The sequence below is a fragment of the Eleutherodactylus coqui genome, chromosome 13 (assembly GCF_035609145.1).
Source record: "Eleutherodactylus coqui strain aEleCoq1 chromosome 13, aEleCoq1.hap1, whole genome shotgun sequence".
Lineage (NCBI taxonomy): Eukaryota > Metazoa > Chordata > Amphibia > Anura > Eleutherodactylidae > Eleutherodactylus > Eleutherodactylus coqui.
The window spans coordinates 10164620-10182975 of NC_089849.1; the positions used below are offsets into that span (position 1 = coordinate 10164620).

The following is an 18356-nucleotide window of genomic DNA, read 5'->3' on the forward strand; positions in this document are numbered from 1 at the left end:
AAATAATTTTTTGCCTTTACCATTTTTGGAATTTTTTTGGAAAAGTCAGAATAGGAAAACTTGCAAAGTTCTGAATTGGAGTTTTTCCTTTAAGGGGAAAATATTCTGCACAATTACATTTCTGCCCCCCATTGGTCGGAAATGATCATTTTTCTTACAATTTAAGAAACAAACAAAAAAAAAACAAAAAACTCCTACAAATTATTAGAAGCTGTATATAAAAAATATAAAAATCTGTCTGTAGAGACTTCCCGATTTCAGGGGTAAGAGGTAAGCTGGGACAGTGTTTAATACGTAGCTGTGAAGCATCGCTGGCCATGTGAGGTGCGCGGGGCTGGTTTGTTGATTTTTTTTGCTTTTTAAGGTCTTAATTAACATTTCTGGCTGAAGTGCAATTTCGCTAAAGAGAAGAAAAATATCTTGTCATTTTGAGCTCACAGAGATATAGATTTCGGATGAAATCTCGATCCAGTTCACTTGGAAGGTCTGTTAATCACTATAATTAGCAGTTAGACGAGTTAATTTATGCCGTGCTTGACCCATTGACTCCAATCTGGTGTGAAAAGCTTAAGCGGTGTCCTAGCGAGATACATCATTTCGGTAGTGATAGTGGCATAGCGAACTAATAGCGGTTTGACTACCCCATCTACTGTGCTACTAGGGGGCTGGAAGTTGTACAATAAGAAGTTCCTTAACTTTATCGTGCCCCACTGGAAAGTCACCACAATTAACAGATAAAAAGGCAGAAAAAAAAGGGGTGGAGCAAACTCAAATAGCAAAAAAAAGTCCGACTTCCAGGCGTAAACCCAGGACTAGGGCTTTATGGTAGGTAAGAGTCAATAGAGGAGGTGCTGCCATCCAGATGAACTCTCCTACTAGATGAGCAAAATGGGTGGATGAACCAAAGGACTGGTGTATCACGCCAAAGACAAGTAGTGGGACAAGTAATGTAGACGCCTCTTTGCTTTCATTTAATTAAAAAATGCGAGCCCCTTCATCAGTCGTCTGGGGGTGGGTACTAGCTCATCTGTATGTACCCAATGGGATTGGCAGGAGTATCAATAGGTAGGGAAGCCTATCGGCAGTCCGGTAGGGCGGAGCACAAAGAAAACTCCCAATACAACAGAAATGTTCTTCGTATAACAGGCTCCAACCACTTTGACAACCCGCATTGATCAGGCCAACTATAGCCAGTATCTTATCGCAGCATCTGTAGACCTTTTTTTGAGGTTCTATCCTAGTTTTTTGAAGAGTCTTAAACTTTAATTATTTTAGTGCTGAAGAATTGAACAAAATCGGGATTTTTTTTTTTTTCCAAAAAGTTGTAATTTGTTTTTGTGATTTCTAGGAATTTTTGTAGTCTGAAAAAAAGACCAATTGCGACCTTCAGCTCCACCGCCACCCCTCCTGTTAAGGGGTCAGATCTATTTTTATAATGGTTGCTTGCCGCTCCACCCCCTAGGAAAATGGTGAAGTTGCATTTACCCCATAATTTTGTCTCGACTTGCCGGTGTTGCCCTGAATTCCTAGCTTTGGAAGATACGAGATCCATTAGACAGGACTTTATGCTCAACCGAAATACAAGCCTTTTTCTTGGTTTTAAAAACACAGGGGAAATTATTTTTGTTAATCAGAACATTGTTACAAATTTCAAGTGTTTTTGAAAAATGTTAAATTGTAAATTACAAGGGGTAGTTATATCGGAGACCCCGATCACTTCCACCATCAACTGGTCGCTGGGTTTGTGCTGCACAGGTTAAGTAAATTCCATTAATTTCTTAGAGTCACGGATACAGGGTAGCACAAAAAAAAAACAACCTAAAAGCTGTACGTGAAGAGGTGAGGCAAGACCGGGTCAGTGGACCCTTGAGCCGGAGATAGACATTTATGGCATATCCCGTGGCTATGCTGTGCAATGTACGGAGCTGTCTGCTTCCCGGGGCAAAACAGACAAAATGGGACAACCTGTTTAAAAAGAGAACAAAAACACCAACTCTAAGAGACTCCCACGTCCCATCCCACCAAGTGTCCATTGCCCAAGTCACATCCGCCATAAAGAGCTATAGACTTGCCACTGCCAAAAGTTCCTACAACTTCCAGGATATTTGGGAAACCTTTTACAGTGGGGTCTTGTATTGTTGGGTCACAAGCAAAAGGGGCGATTCTGAATTAGAAAAACATTGCAAAAAAACAAAACCACAAAAGCACATCCCTCCACGGGTTTGTATGGTTAATAAAGCTTCAAGCCATTTGACTTTAATGAAGGGGAGCGGTAGTACTAGACAACCCATGGACAGGTGTGTCGGTACCTCTAGAAGAAAACAGTCATATCTTAATCCTGTATAACACCGTTAAACACAATGCCAAGTGGCTGCCAGCGAGCCAAGCCTTTGGCATTGTGCAGGAACGATATGCTTCTTGTCAATCTGTTAAGACCTTTAAAAAAGAAAAGAAAAAACAGAATCGCGTAACAGAAGCTCCTAAATCATTAATTTTTTCCAATTAAGATCAGTAAATTGGCCCGAATGTGGCTTCTGGTCTAACAGGAATGTATAAGCGGTGCAGGTTGGGTCAGAAAGTGCCGCCTGTTGTGAATGTGTAAAAAAGGTTATATAGCCTTAGAATCAAGACAAATGTAATACTCCCCTATCCCAGCGGCTCCCTGTCCAGCACGGCAGCGCTAGTGCCCACCGCATGGAACCCAGGAGAAGCGGCACGCGATCATGTGCCATGCATTGTGCATGTGACCCGTCACAGGCTTTAGTGGCCATAGAAGAATGATGGCTGAAGCCTGCGAGTGGCTGAGTGATCACGTCCCTAATGAACTGCATGTGACCATCCGCTGTCTCTGCCGGGTGTCATGTGGCAGGCACCGGTGCTGCAGCGCTGGATGGGGAGCTGCCAGGATAAGGGGGCATTTAATTTTTATTTACTTTAAGGCAGTATAACCTTTTTAGGTCCCGGAAAACCCCTTTAATTTCTTAGCAGATTTCTTAAAAACATTGAAAGAACTCTTCTTTGTCAGATAAGAAGAAATTACACGTCGGGTACTAAAAACGGAAGAGGACATAGTGTAGCTTCAGCAAATAGGCAACAGGGAGTGGCTAATGCATTGCCAAAAACACCAAGAGGGCCAGGTACAAAAACAGGGCATACCAAAAGAGGGGCAGACAGGCCCATCGATTGCAGCCAATCAGATCTCCACTTTCTAAAATCAATAGGCCAAGCAGTCCGAAATATTTTCCCCTCTTACAATATGGCTACCTTACCTGACCCGACCTTAGGGAACAATAGCATACCCCACACAATCCCAAGGGCATGGCTTCATGGTACATCAATCAGACACAAAATCCTATCAGTGTGGGCTCAAAAAATGAGAACAACCTAACCGGACAGAGGACCAAAACACAAAGCGTTTCATAGGCTCATAGGTGAGACGATCCATCATTGGAAACCCCTTCCAGTCTGCTTCATTTGCAAAAAAACTTTGGGAAAAAAATTTAAATTTCCTACCCAACAATCCAAATCTGTAAAAAGCAAGCGCTGTCATTTTTGCAAATTGTTTTACATTTGGGTTTCTGGAACATCGTTGATCAATGCAGCACATTAGCCTTTGTATTTTTTGTGGTAGACATGATACATGCTTGCTAACACAAGGACTGGTATAGTCATATCAAAAAATAGTGCAAATTTTTTTCATTTTTACATTTATATAAATAACTCTACTCCTCCCCCTTTTTTTTCCTTTTCACTTTTTTTTTTTTTCTTAAACAGCACTCTTTCCAAGTTGGCACTCAAACAAATCCCCCCCCCCCCCACCCGCCCATTTTTTAAGTCCATTTTTCTGACGAACGAACATCCCAAAATGTATAGGCCCTTTTCTAATACAAAAATACTTCCCCTCGCTCCTCCTTTTCTCTTAGTTCTCATATAGATTTATATATTGCAAGTCTTTAACAAATAAAGTTTTGTGCAAATATTTCAGGATTTTGTCTCCTTTTAACGTTAAGTGAAATACTTAAAAAAAAAAAAAAAATTACATTTATATATATAGATATAAGGTGATGGGGTATATAGGTAAGCACTCACGCAGGCTAGTCAACTTCTTAAGGTCAACTGTGTAAAGGAATCCAAGACACAGCTAAACATATAAACAGGATTGCAAGCTTCCTTGGCTTGTGCATTCAAACCAGACAAAACAACTAAATATTTATACAGGAAGAAGGTGAAGAGGCCGGGAGGGTTTTCTTGCTTAACTTTTTTTTTTTCTTCTTTCCCTCCTCCCCGTCTTCTTTTAAAAGTTTTTTTTTTTGCCCCCGCAATCTGTTGGTCATCAGAAAGGCACGCAACCATCTCGGTAATTGCGACCCCAGCCGACAACGAAACGGGCCAGCTTAGAAGTGCAGTGTTTATGGAGTTTTCAACTTTTTGTCATTCAGTACTTTTGATCCTAGAAAGGCTGTCCTTTTTGTTTGTCCTTGTCTTTGCTCCGTGCAACTGTGCTATCGAGAACATTGCTTTGCAAGTGAAGTCTGCTGCTTTCTAATATTGAAGGAGTGCCTGTGTTCTGCTGATGCTGGTAAAATGAAGACCCGGGGTAATGACCTATGACCTCGCTATAGGTTGGAGGCGGCCCTTCCATCCTCCCGTTGCTGCCGTAAGAGGTGGCACTCACTCCAGAGTTGCTGCTTGGCGGGCAAGGTCCTCCGTAGACCGAACTATCGATTAAGTCGCTGTCAAAGATGGTTCGATTGGGAGGTGCCCGCACACTCTCTCGATTCAGTTCCATCTGTTGTTCGGGATCGCGGAGCTGTAACGTGCAGGGTCCTTGGTACGGTGGTGGTTCCTCTCCGTCTGATAACGAGATGGTGGGTGGGAGGTCGATCTCGTGCTGGATGTAGGGGTAGGTAGGCTGGAAGCGGTTGAAGCGATCTCTCTGGAGGAATGGTGGGATGCTGAGTCTGTCTGAGGGTCTTGGTGTGTAAATGTGCTGTAGGGGGCAGTAAAAGACACAATGTGAATAGGGAATGCTTAGATCTTATCCATATAGAATCAATATACATATACAGTGAAGCCTATACCTTATCCTTATAGATTCCATCTGTAAATTCTGAACCATGAATGGAGATTTTTTAGGTCACGTACTTTTTTTTCTTTTACACCTACTACGTCTTTTAAGCATAAAGCTAGCTTTGGTCTATACATCTCATACTAGAATGGCAATCCAAAAATATTAAAGAGCCCAATGTTATCATTTAGTGTAGAAGGCACTCTGAAGCCTCTCAAGCCCACAAGTTACCCCATATCTAGAATCCCACTAGTGCTACAAGCTTGGCGATACTACTTCCGCTTTGCCATCTTACCTCTGACACCCCGTTTCCTGACACTGTGCTCTCCGATGGCCACAGGCTTCCTTCCTATGTCAGACAAAGAGAAACATCATGAGTATCTGTGTGTGACCCCAGTAGAGTGTCCTACTCAACTTTATTTTTTCTTTCGAAATATGGCCTTGGGGGAAATTCCACTTTTGCCAATCAGGGGTTCAGGATAAGGAACTTTAGTGCTGTAACATTTTAATGCACAAGATAAGTTTTTGTAGTGCTTAATCTATTGACCATCTGATACAGGTAGGGTCAGCTTTCTGAAACATTTGAAAAAATCAACTCCAACCTATTGATTTGTTTTTGATTTTTTTTTGTCTACTGATGGTCAGCCCCATTGGCAAAAGCACTGAAGGTTGCATTAGGCACAGAGATGATCTTAAGACTTTTGGATAGTGTTGAGCGAACTCGAGAAAAATTTGGTTAGGCCAGTTTGTGAAATTTCGGCAAAAAGTTTGGTTGAGTCCGAATTAGTTTGAACCAAACTAGAACTTAAAGGAGATGTCCCGAGGCAGCAAGTGGGGTTATACACTTCTGTATGGCCATAATAATGCACTTTGTAATATACATTGTGCATTAATTATGAGCCATACAGAAGTTATAAAAAGTTTTTTACTTACCTGCTCCGTTGCTAGCGTCCTGGTCTCCATGGTGCCGACTAATTTTTGGCCTCCGATGGCCAAATTAGCCGCGCTTGCGCAGTCCGGGTCTTCTGCTGTTCTCTATGGGGCTCCGTGTAGCTCCGTGTAGCTCCGCCCCGTCACGTGCCGATTCCAGCCAATCAGGAGGCTGGAATCGGCAGTGGACCGCACAGAAGAGCTGCGGTCCACGAAGATAGAGGATCCCGGCGGCCATCTTCAGCGGTAAGTATTGAAGTCACCGGACCGCCGGGATTCAGGTAAGCGCTGTGCGGGTGGTTTTTTTAACCCCTGCATCGGGGTTGTCTCGCGCCGAACGGGGGGGGGGGGGTTTAAAAAAAAAAAACAACCCGTTTCGGCGCGGGACATCTCCTTTAACCAATAGTCCTAAAACTGGCGTATAACATTGTCCAAGAGGCATAAAGCCTTGTATAACAGAAGGGGAAAGAAAAAAAAAAAAAGTTTTCTCCTTCTAGTGGGTTCAGCCAAGAAAAGTGCCCAAGGTTCAGGTTCACAACGAACCTAACTTTCAGCAAAGTTTGACTCAAAACATTGTTTTACTGTTCTGGTTCACTCAACACCACTCTTGGCCGAAGGCAGGCTCCCTTTTGCCCACCAGATCTACAGAAACATTTAAAGAATTATTTTTGTACATGGTATAATAATATTTTGACAAATTGGAAACGTACTTTGTTGCTCTGATAGGCACGGAGTATTTTTTAGCATTTGGTATAGCGTTCTCCAACCAGCACTCAGACTGATCAGGCAGCCAAGTAATCCCACTAATATGTGTGTGCGAATCAGTTGATCTTTATCATAAACCAACCTCATTTAGAGAGACGGTACACTGTGCAGATCAAGGGCAGAAAGTAACCTCTGTCTACAAGTATGTCTCCAAGTATGGTCTTGTTGGCCACCCATTGGTGCCAGAAGTTTGCCAATGCCGAACTGTGAGACATGACCCTCTTGGAATACTAGCATATGGGGCAGGCATGTATATGCGTACAAAGCTGAAGTTCTCATTAGCTTCTGACCTTAGTGGGGTCCATGAGCTGTGACTATCCTCATGAATTCAGAGAATAGGCTGCTCTATTTGACAATGAGCCCAAAGCTTTTGGACTGCTTAAAAGTTTCCAAAAAAAAAAAAAAGGTGTATGGGAGCCAGTACAGGGACCCCCCAATGAGGTCATCGAAAGAGGGTCTGAAGCAAGAGATTGTAATAGTTCTATAGACCATCTGCAGCCAATTTAGTTGCCTATACCATGGCAGCAAAATATCGCAGTCCTCAAACTGTCCGATGAGGGCCAGAAAAATTGAGACTTACCGAAGACAAATTCTCCTCCCGCCTCCTGCCCTGACTGTGCCGGTGGATGAAGGATCGTGCAGAAAGCTTGTAGTGGTTTAGGAGACACGTGATCACGACGACCATCACCATCATCACCACAACAATGATGATTATCTGAACGAATTCCAGTTCCGCTGCAAGGAAGAGGGAGGACATGATTAGCTGAAGTTACAAGGAAGCTTGAGCAGATGTGATCATTGAGAAAGAAGCATCTCCACCCATGGTTCAATCTTGGATCTACAAAGCTTTCCCAGTTGACCACAGACATGCAGGCCAATGAAATCGGTAACCAAACTTAGTGCAGATTATCTGCATATCTATGACAACAAGACAATTCTGACCTAAACCGAGTTGGAAAATTTACAGATGTTCTTAAAAGGGGACTCCAGGGTTTCTTAAGATGAAGGGAAAGGTCACTGGGACAGCTTTTGTTCCTGCTTGTAGAGTTCCACGGCAGGCTACCAAGAGTTATGCCTCCCCTCCCAACCAATGCATCGCTGGCTGTCCATGATCTAACCCCCACTTGTAACTGAATGGGTTAGGGTGAATTTCCATTGTCTTTTTGTTATAGCGCCCAGACATGGAAGTTCTGCCAAACAGCACGAAGAAGAAAAAAAAAAAAAAAAAAAAAGGATACCGCTGTTTGATAACTTGTATAATGATTAACCAAGAAACAGCCATACAATGCAGAGCTTTATAGAGTAGTGTTAACAAACAAAACTGGTGGACACATGTGACTCAATGTCAGCCAGTGGCTAGATATGGGCCGTGAATATAAAAAAAAAAAACAAAAAAAAACGACACGATTTCAGTTCCAACGCGATAACAAACTAAGATACGACGCAAAGAACAGATCCTTACTCTATCTGGATGCATAATTTGAGGGGCAAGCGGGCAGGACGGACCGCGTGCCTCATTTCACCTCTGACCCAGTTTGATGTCACTGCTGTCGCAGTGTCTGACTCCCAAGCCTCGTCAATAGACGCCTTTATTCATCTTATCACGCCTCTGAATAATGGGAAACCCAAGAGACGACGCTAGAAGACAAAACGGGGAGGTTTCGGAAGGGTCTGAGGGTCGATGAAGATACGTTTAAAACTAGAACATCCCTGGAACGATCAATGAGAACACCAGGAGAAAGGACAAGAACAGAAGTAGTACTATGAAGAAGCATGCCCTCAAAAATACTTGGCAAGTGTCCCACCCCTGTGTCACCGTACAGCAGAACGGAGGCCAGCAACTTCAAGAGGCCAATCTTGTTTTGCCAAAAGGCAAATAGCCAAACGGATTCATCCAATGTTTTGGGCAGTGAAATTTAAAAGTTGGGCACAAAAATGTGCCAATCTACTCAAATCAAGTTCTAAATACTGTTCAGTTTTGAGAGTCAAAGACAATGATGGCCGTAGTAGGACAACCATAACGGTCTATCTGGTGAAGATTTTTTGTAAAACATCCATTTTGAAAACTTCCCTTTATTTAAGTTTATTTTTGGTCATAAAGTCACCTCTAATCTGGGCTCTACATTGTTTTTGCCATTGATTGCCGTCACAGTATACAGAAAGCATCGCCTGTCATTGCCAGGCAGCAGAGTTCCCGGCTAAACGACCCCACAAAAGTGGCGGACCCTCGCTGTGCCCTGCAATGATTGAGGATTGCCTCTGTGGCCTTCTCTTGGCAGCGCCAGCTCTCGGGAAGTACATTCCAGATGTAATTGCCCTGCCCTTGTCATGATGACCAGTGATTCACAGACTCCAAGCTGGCAGCAAAATAAAGACTTCTTTAAAGCTACATGCAGCGTCCTGGAGAAGCAGCCCCTCCTCCGCTATGAGCCAAGTCCTTGTACAGGCTCCCTGGGAGGAACCCCGGCTCGGAGGCCAGCAGACACGACAAGTTCCGTGCAGATCAAGCTTTGCAATCATCATCAAGGATGCCATAATGGCAATCACTGCCAAACTCTTAACACTCCCTGAACCAGGTGGAAAAATTTCTTCAAAAATGTTCATAGTCCTGCAAAAAAATGTGGGCTTTGTTGAAGTGGGGGAAAAAAAGGCATAAAACTAAAAAAAAAAAAAAAGTTTTAAAAAAGTTTATAATGATTTTCTTCCAAAAGGTTTTTGGCGTTTGTTAGGAAACCACACAAGCTACAAACATACAAGGTTTGACATCAGCAGTTGTGCCCGGGGGTACTTCTGCAGTTACTTGATGCCAATGATCCGGTATCTCTGGACTACAACCCTCCAACTACAGGGAGGACACCAGAAACGGCCCCCATAGGCATTAGACAATTATTTCGTCATCTAGCAAGACTTGATGACGGTCCTCATCCATGGTGACTTTGGTAGGGTGGCACCTGCAATTGACCTAGTTTAAAAAAACTCAACCAGTGCCAAGGCCAATGGGGGCATCTGGCATGCATAAACTGCCCAAGTATACACTATGCTGACAAAAAGTATTGGCACCCCCCCACCACCAACTGCAAGTGGGCAGGCAAAAGAGATATAATGCAAATCAGATATGAGCATCTTCTATATAAAACACATAATCTGTTAGTTTGTGTCGTATACACATCCACAGTTCTGGTCGGATATGAGTGACGTTTAGCCTGAGCGTTCTGCAGCACTGGCAGCAAATACTGGCGGAATTAAAAACTCACCGACTTCCCCTGTAATTTTTGTTGCCAACAGCAACCAATCACAGCTCAGCTTTCTTTTCTTATACTGCTAAGGTAAAATGAAAGCTGTGCCGTGATTTGTTGCTATGGGTAACACAGATTTTCTTTTGGCCGGCTTTCATAAGAGTCCGGTGCTGGGCTCAGTTTTGTGGCCACTTTGTATATTACAGGACTGATGGTGATAAAATCATTATTCACCACACGACAATATTACCTAGTTATGAATAAAAAGGAGAGAATCACATGTATATCCCAGTACAGAAAGCATCAGATGCCCCCAGGTGTAGAGCAGACAACGGGGTCTGGCAGGGTGATGTCCCCGGGTGTAGAGCAGACAACGGGGTCTGGCGGGGGGATGTCACCAGGTGTAGAGCTGACAACGGGGTCTGGTAGGGTGATGTCACCGGATGCAGAGCAGACAACGGGGTCTGGCGGGGTGAGGTCACCAGGTGTAGAGCAGACAACGGGGTCTGGCAGGGTGATGTCCCCGGGTGTAGGGCAGACAACGGGGTCTGGCAGGGTGATGTCCCCGGGTGTAGAGCAGACAACGGGGTCTGGCGGGGTGAGGTCACCAGGTGTAGAGCAGACAACGGGGTCTGGCGGGGTGAGGTCACCAGGTGTAGAGCAGACAACGGGGTCTGGCGGGGTGAGGTCACCAGGTGTAGAGCAGACAACGGGGTCTGGCGGGGTGAGGTCACCAGGTGTAGAGCAGACAACGGGGTCTGGCGGGGTGAGGTCACCAGGTGTAGAGCAGACAACGGGGTCTGGCGGGGTGAGGTCACCAGGTGTAGAGCAGACAACGGGGTCTGGCGGGGGGATGCCACCAACCAATCAGTACAGACATCGCAGATTCTGGACCTTCCAGAGTCCACTGTTGGCCATGTTATTGGGAGATGGAGACAACCCAGTGTGTGCGGTGCCGCCACGTTCAGGGAGACCTTGTAATCTGACAGAATGTGACAACGAAGTCTTGTAGGAGCTGTGAAGACATCACACACATAGTCTGCCCTCGCCCAGCAGGTCTAACAGGCCATTAGGACATCCATTAGCCCCAGAACCCTCTGTAGGGAATGGCATGTAAAGGCTTACCATGGACGAGCGGCTGCACCCAACATCACAGCAGTGACTGCACAGTGGCACCGGCGATGGGGCTTGGAGCGACAGACAGTGAGTGGAAGCAAGTGTTGTGGACGAATCACAGGACACCTTCCAATCGGATGGCGGCACTTGGGTGTGGTGGTTGTCTGCAGAGTGGTTTCTACGTGACTATCATCCCAACAGTGATGTTTGGAGGAGGTTCAGTTATGGTGTGGAGGGGTTTCTGCTGGGAAGGACGAGGGCCATTGGTTATAGTGAAGTCCACCCTTAACACCAATGGTACAGAGACATTCCAGGACAATGTGGCATCACTTGCCCTGTGGTAATACTCTGGTACAGCTCCGTGTCTCTACCGAGATGACCATACAGCACGCAGTGTGGAGGAGTAGAACATCTGCAAACATCATTGGCCGGCCCAAAGTCCGGATCTCAATCCTATTGAGTGGGACAAACTAGAACGCTGTATCCATGTGCCCAACACACCTATCATCCCCCATCACTATCTGAAGGAATGGAGGCAAATCCCTCCACATGTCTATGGGAATTTGGTGGAAAGTGGCAGCAGAGGGTTACTGCAGTCAATGAGGTCAAAAGGAGGCCCAACACCGTATTGAAAAAAATAAAATAAAAAATATCTAAATGTCATCATCTACTACTATGTGCACCCCATTGCTATTGTCAACACAGTGTACATGTCGTGGGGAAGGTTTCTGAGGCCTGCAATGCCCAACCACCACTTTACACCCATTCTTCGATTCTGCTGTAGCCTCCTTGTCAAGGTTGCTCTACACGAACATTACATTCAACCAGTATGATCCGGTCTACTCAACGAAAGTAACGTGATGCAACCTATAAAAGGAGTCACCTTCTGAACCTCTAATCTAGATCCTCAGCACACATAAAAGCACAACAGTACACCGTAGACGTTACCAAGTAGATAAAAGGCCCGTTAATCTCAGAACGGCAGCGATACGAGGGCACCACCTCACCTTATGGGCGCACAATGTCATTTTTACAAACAAAAATCCTTCAAGTAAGTTTGTAGGACTCGGCCGAGGTCACGTAAGGCAAGAGTTCTGCTTACTGAAGGATCATGGAGTCCCAGAAGATCACTGTTCACATATTTTCTTTTTATAGTTCAAGAACAATTCCACCCAGAATTTGTTTTGCTAGATCTTGCAGCACGTGAAGAGGCGGTTTCCTGGCTACCAGGTGGACGACGAAGAGAAAACTGCTTTGTTGGACCCTTGTGGTTTGTAGTTTCTACATAGGAAAGCGCGTTAATGTGGAGGGAAACTGGTCAAGGTTCGGATATACCTGGACCAGGTCCAAGATTGGGGGTGGGGGGGGGGGGCAATGTTTTTGAATTCCCACACAAGTAGTATTCACCAACACAATTAGAAATTGTCCTGAAAAGTAAAAAAATTGGAGTAAAAAAAATTTAAGCAGACACTTAATATTAATTCTTACCTACATGGCACCAAATACAGCTACTAATATTGCCTGGTTCCATGGAGGTGTGCTGTAGGGCGGAGACCAGGAGCCTTTGATGGTTGTTGGTAGAGTAGATTCAACCATCCAAAAAGTCTTCTATAAATGTGTACTTTGGTACGAGCTCAAATGTATGAGTTTGCCTATAGTAGTAGAGGAACTCAACACCGATAGGTCTACAAGGAAACCTAGACTTAAAAAGGTTGGGTGTTGGCCCTTGCCTTGTCGAGAAGTCATCTGGTAGAACAGATATGGGCTTGAATGCTGTATGGGGTTTGTATATGTGCATAAACCTCATGATGCACAACAGAGAAGATTTTCATTGGCTGACAGCAATAGTTTGGTACGGGAGACAGTTAATATCAAAAAGTTTGGATTAATAAGGACAATGCTCCTATCCCTGCCCACGTTAAAGGGTTGATTCTATGAAGAAAAGAAGAAAAAAAAAAAAGTTCCCCACGCCCACAAGAAACACCTCACTTGAGGGTCATCCCTAGTATTGCAGCTCTGGCTCCCCCCATTCATGTTAATATGGAGAATGAAGAATGAATGTTTTTGGAAATGGAAAAATAGATATTTAATATGCGGAATACTTTGCAGAGGGCGCTGCAGGCTCTACCCTCTTTGGCATTTGCTCCATCCAAGCCAAGAGAACCTCGCCAAAGTGTGAAGTAAGGGACGGGCCATCATTTAGAACATCCCGTTCCCCTCATACCTCTATTACCTACAGCAGCCTACGACTTTTATAATGTTGCAGGGTCACTTTAACTCTGGCAGCTACAACCACCAAAGCAGTTTAGCAGCTCCCGCCAGCACCGCCCGGACATCTCCTCGGATGCCGCCGCTGCCGCCTAGGGCGCACGGAATTACAAACAGGCATCCTATTAATGATAAACAGACAGATAGACGGTCAGATGGATAGAAAGATGCCTCATAAAATATGCCATCTCATGCCGCCCCGCAGCCCTGCGGCAGCAAAGTGTAAACACTGGAATTTCGGCACTCACTCAAGCATGGGGATCAGAGAGTCTGAAATGTATAAAAATCTAATCTCGTTAGTTGCGGCTGTCTGTGAAGGGAGACGCTTGGAATTCATTGGGATTCTGGTCCGCGAGCGCTCTGCCACTGACTTTCAACTCCTGTCATACCACTTATCTCTGCCTCTAAAAGATTTAGACTCCCTCTCTCGCCTTGTTCCAAAATTCCACCCCACACCAGAAGATCTGAGCGCGAGCGGATTAGAATTATATAGGAATAATTAGAAGATGTTTACACAGAAAATTTTTTATAGAATTTTTTTTTCTTTCTGCATTTAAAAAAAAATAAATAAATAAATATGTTTTACTAGTATTCAGAAACGTATGAAAAAGCCCAACTATTAGATAACTGTATTTACATTTTCTGCTGTTAGGGGTATTTTACATAATTTTTTTTTACATTTAATCCCCCCAAAAAATAAAAATAAAAAAAAGATACAAAAATTCAATTAAAAAGATTTAACAAAAAATTTAAAAAATTGTGAAAATTTAAAATTGGGCAGAAAGGGTTAACCTGAAGTTTTGCAATTTGGTGACTGAAGAATATTCTATTTTGCACACACACACTATATATATACATATTTTACACACAGGCATTTAGTAAGCTGCACGTTTCCCTCGAGGATCCAAAGATGATTTTTTTTTCCCTTCGGTTTGCCTGATGATAATTACCTTTAAGGTATACAAATGTAATTATGTATATGTAGGATTAATGAAAATAGTACTCAGCATATGGAGAGGTAGTCTGGGCCCACTGGGGCATTTGAATGTGGAAAAGAAAAAAAAAACAAAAACACACAAAACAAAAAAACACAAAAAGAGTAAAGAATTGCAAAACCCCAAGCCCCAGCATACGGCTCCCCCTGCGCCTGCCAGTAAGGGGGCAGACTGAGGGTGATGAAGAGGCGCTCAGCTATATTTATATTCCCCGGTAACACAAGTTGAAGTGTGACTCCTGCAGCCGAGCACGGGGCAGGCCCCAGCCACTTCCAGACAAACGGGAGAGCAGCTTTATTTGCATAATGTCTAGACCATCGTAACAGCTGCTGCCTGGAGAAAACCAGTTTGCAACACACATCTCGCAGGCACCTGTAGCTGCTGCCCGCCAGGTGAGGACGGCGCAGGCAGCAGACACATTAAACAAAGCTTTTCATGCTGCCAAAAAGAGAGAAAGAAAAATCAAAAAAGGTTATCGACCTCAAGGGCGCAGGAGGCAGTAATGCCCATTTTATCTAATTTTTTAGTATTCAATTGTTCTAAAACACAGCATGAGCCCTAAAGGCAGAGATCAGAAGGGAGGGGGGGGGGGGGGGTGAAGAAACCTATTCAGAAAGCAAAAAGAAAAAAATTTCCAGGTCAAAAACAAAAGGCCGTAGAAGACGGCGAATTCAACTACGATGTTCTGCACAACAGAAAATGAGACCTTCATAAAATACAAAAAATTCATACAAAAACAGGAATCCTTGGCACCGCTTTTACGATCGCCTTCTGAAGCTCAACCCAAAAAGGCACCAGATACGGATAACCTTCACAATGTAAATTTTTGGGAAGCAATGGAACAGTTTTTGGCCAGTGTAACAATTTGTGTAACGATCTGCCCATTGCATTCGTCACGGAGGGTACTTTTCTACGGGCTTAGAGTCGCTCAGAAGAGCATTTAAGGGCAAATGTAATTCCGTGTAAACACAGGAGCCGACAGAAAAATTGCTTAACTGTTGGAGTTGCTTGGTTTTTAGCTCGTCTATACGCCAAGCGACTGTCGGCCGTGTAAACAGGAAGTAGTTCATCATAAATAACTTCCTGTTTACTCCCAATGGAGGCGGGCGGCTGGCAGGGATCTCTGGCGCGCTCCACCTCTATTCAGAGTAGTCAAATCGCTCATGTGAAAAGAGCAACAACCCAAGTGCCCGACCGTCTCGTGTAAAAGCACCCCAGAAATGAAGACTTAAACCGGTCGAATGCGATTTATACAGAGAGGTAAGTAGACCATGTAATTGGGGTTGGTAATCCGGATTGCTATAGGCCACCACAATTTGCAGACCTTGGCAGCTAAACGAGGAAGGTGGCGGCTCATGGATAGATTTCTAGGTATTTTTGTAGATTGTTTAATTTGGAAGATAGCCAATAGGAAACTCCATTGTACCGGCTCCTGAGTCATCGCCAACACTTCTCCTGTGCTGCGCCCTACATTTCATCTCAGTCTACCGCCCTCTCTGAGCTAAAAGGTTAAGATGCCCATCAGGCAGATACCATGGCTTCTATAGGGTCAAGAACTAAAGGAGCCCCAATATTAGCAGACAAGGAATGGGCCCCGGGAGTCCATCTATTATTCTGTGCCAAAAAAGTAGAATTTTGAACAACTTCTGGGCCCTCTTGTCTCCGAATGTTGTAGGGACAGGTCGATTTTGTTCTTTTTCCACCAACATCTGTCTGTCTACATCTACATTCCCAAGACTTCTCTCGAGCTGCATCAGTGCTATACAATGCTCTGCCTTTAGGTCTATGCTCAGGATACTACCAGGTAAAAAGTTTAGCCCCCAGTTATGGCCCTGATGATGTACTATTCATTCCAGCTGTATACTGGAGAAGAGGGGGGCTTTCAGATACCGTAGGCACCACCTACCTACGAGGCAGAGCCCCAGACAAGAAATATCTGTACATTTAAAGGGGTTCTATGAGATGGGAAAGGGTCAAAAAAATTTTCCTTTACAAACATAGAAAGGTGATCACTGAAAAAGCCCCCCCGGTCCATAAAGTCGGCCCTTCTATTATTTCCTTTTTATTGCTCTTTTCAGACAGATCTAGGCTTCTCCCCAGCAGCTTGAATTCATTTATTATTGATTTTCCAATCACGTCTGCTCCAAGTTTGTGCTGAACATCTACTACGCTTTCGGGAAAAATTAAAAAAATAAAAAAAAACAGACGCTGCTTTACATTTTTTTTTCGCCCCCAGTAATCTTACGTTGTCCACCTTTTCTAGGGTTTTGCTTCTTAACAAAAACACTTCTGTCCTGAACCTCATTTATACCTGGGAGGTATTTAAGAGTTTTCTTCAGGCCTTCACTCTCTTCCTGCAACCTATATAAAGGTTTCCATCATGTCTTCCTCTCCCATGTCTCCTCCTGTAACTTATATAAAAGGTTGCCATCAAGTCTTCCTTCTCTTCCAGGCTATACAAATTAAAGTTCCTTAAGTCTTCTTTGAGGAGTTTTGTTCTTTAGACCTTCCACCATTTTTTGAATTTACCATAAAAAGGCAGATTTAAAAAAAAAAAAAAAAAAAAGTCTTTCTTTAATGAAAATTTTTGAATTTGTTTTTATGGCTTCCCGATGAATGCGCTGCAGATCAAACCTGTTGCTGCAACAGTATAAAGGATATAATTAAATGTTATAGCTGGCCTGACTCACAGGCTTCTAGAAGAACACCCTCCCAGACGACACACAGACGTGTAGGCAGCAGGCAAACGCTTGCCGTATTTCCTTGACACAAAGCCATTGACCTGTGCTGACCTTGTGGATGCCTACAGTCTACTGAAGGAGAGGAACACCCAAGCTAGACCGTGATAGGGACACTGCCCTTCACCTGTCCTTGTATGAGGAACCTGCCGCCTCGCAGGAGGTGCCAGCTTATAAAGCTGCCATACAAGATTCCTGCGTGTCTGGCTCTCCGCCTTCGCCAGACAACATAAGATTAATGATCAACAAGAGGAAATACAAAAGAGGATGAGATCTGTAACAGGTGCAGCCGAGACGCTCATGTCTAATTACATGGCTGCCAACAATCCCCCCAAGATGAAAAAAAATAATTCAAAAAGTTTCCCTATCTGTCCATCCATCTATGATTCACTTCCATGGAAAAAAAAGGGCTAAGGGATACAATTTTTAGGCCTGATCCTCATCCACCAAATGCAACCAGTATGGCCACCGTTTCAGCTCCCACGAAGCACTGCAAGACTCCAGCACAGTAAATAAGTCTAGTTATACAGTGAAACAACAAAAAAAACAAAAACTCCTAGTTCAAAAGCATAAAACCACTGACAGACTCTGGAACTAGTAATGGCGGCCATATTGGTTTTCACCAAGCTTCCTTGAACCAGCTATAACCAAGACTAACGTGCCAAAAGTCCTGAGATAGCGCCTCATCTGGCCTTTTAAGGTTGCCAATTGGACCATAGAGGACTGGAAACATGAGGCATGGTGCAATGAGTCACTGTACCAATTATTTCGGGCGGATGGTTGGGTTCATTTGTGGTGCAGACTCCATGAAGCCATGAATTCCAGTTGGCAACAAGGCATTGTGCAGGCTAGTGGTGGGCCCATACTAGTGTGGGGTGTGTTTTTATGGAATGGGTTGGGTCAACCTAAACATGCCATTGACCGGTATTTGCTACGTTTCCCTAATCGGTGACCATTTGTAGCCTTTCATGGACTTCATGTAACCCCACAATGATGGGATATTCCAGCAGGATAACGCACCAGTACTAATGGGCTTAAGTTATTAAGAACTGGTTCGAGGAGCCTTCTGGAGAGTTCCTACTAATAGCGTGGCCTGCACATTCACCCAACAGGAGCCCAATCATGGGATTCACACTCAAGATCCTGCAGCTACAGATACCACAGAGCTGTTTGGAGGGATGCTGAGCTTTAGGGAAAGCCACAGACATCTACTGTCCACTTGTGGAATCAATGCCACCTC

At 44.2% G+C, this 18356-nt stretch overlaps 1 protein-coding gene across 1 annotated transcript in view; it reads right to left on the reverse strand.

Moving 5' to 3' along the window:
- Positions 1-3846: 3846 nt before the first annotated feature.
- The window catches only part of PMEPA1 (prostate transmembrane protein, androgen induced 1), a 47812-nt gene continuing 33302 nt past the window's right edge, over positions 3847-18356 (reverse strand). The window contains exons 2-4 of the mRNA XM_066588123.1: positions 7344-7498; positions 5364-5417; positions 3847-4990 (exon numbers count right to left, since the gene is read on the reverse strand). Coding sequence (XP_066444220.1) covers positions 4451-4990; positions 5364-5417; positions 7344-7498 — 749 coding nt within the window. The 3' untranslated portion in view covers positions 3847-4450. The remainder of the gene's footprint in view (positions 4991-5363; positions 5418-7343; positions 7499-18356) is intronic.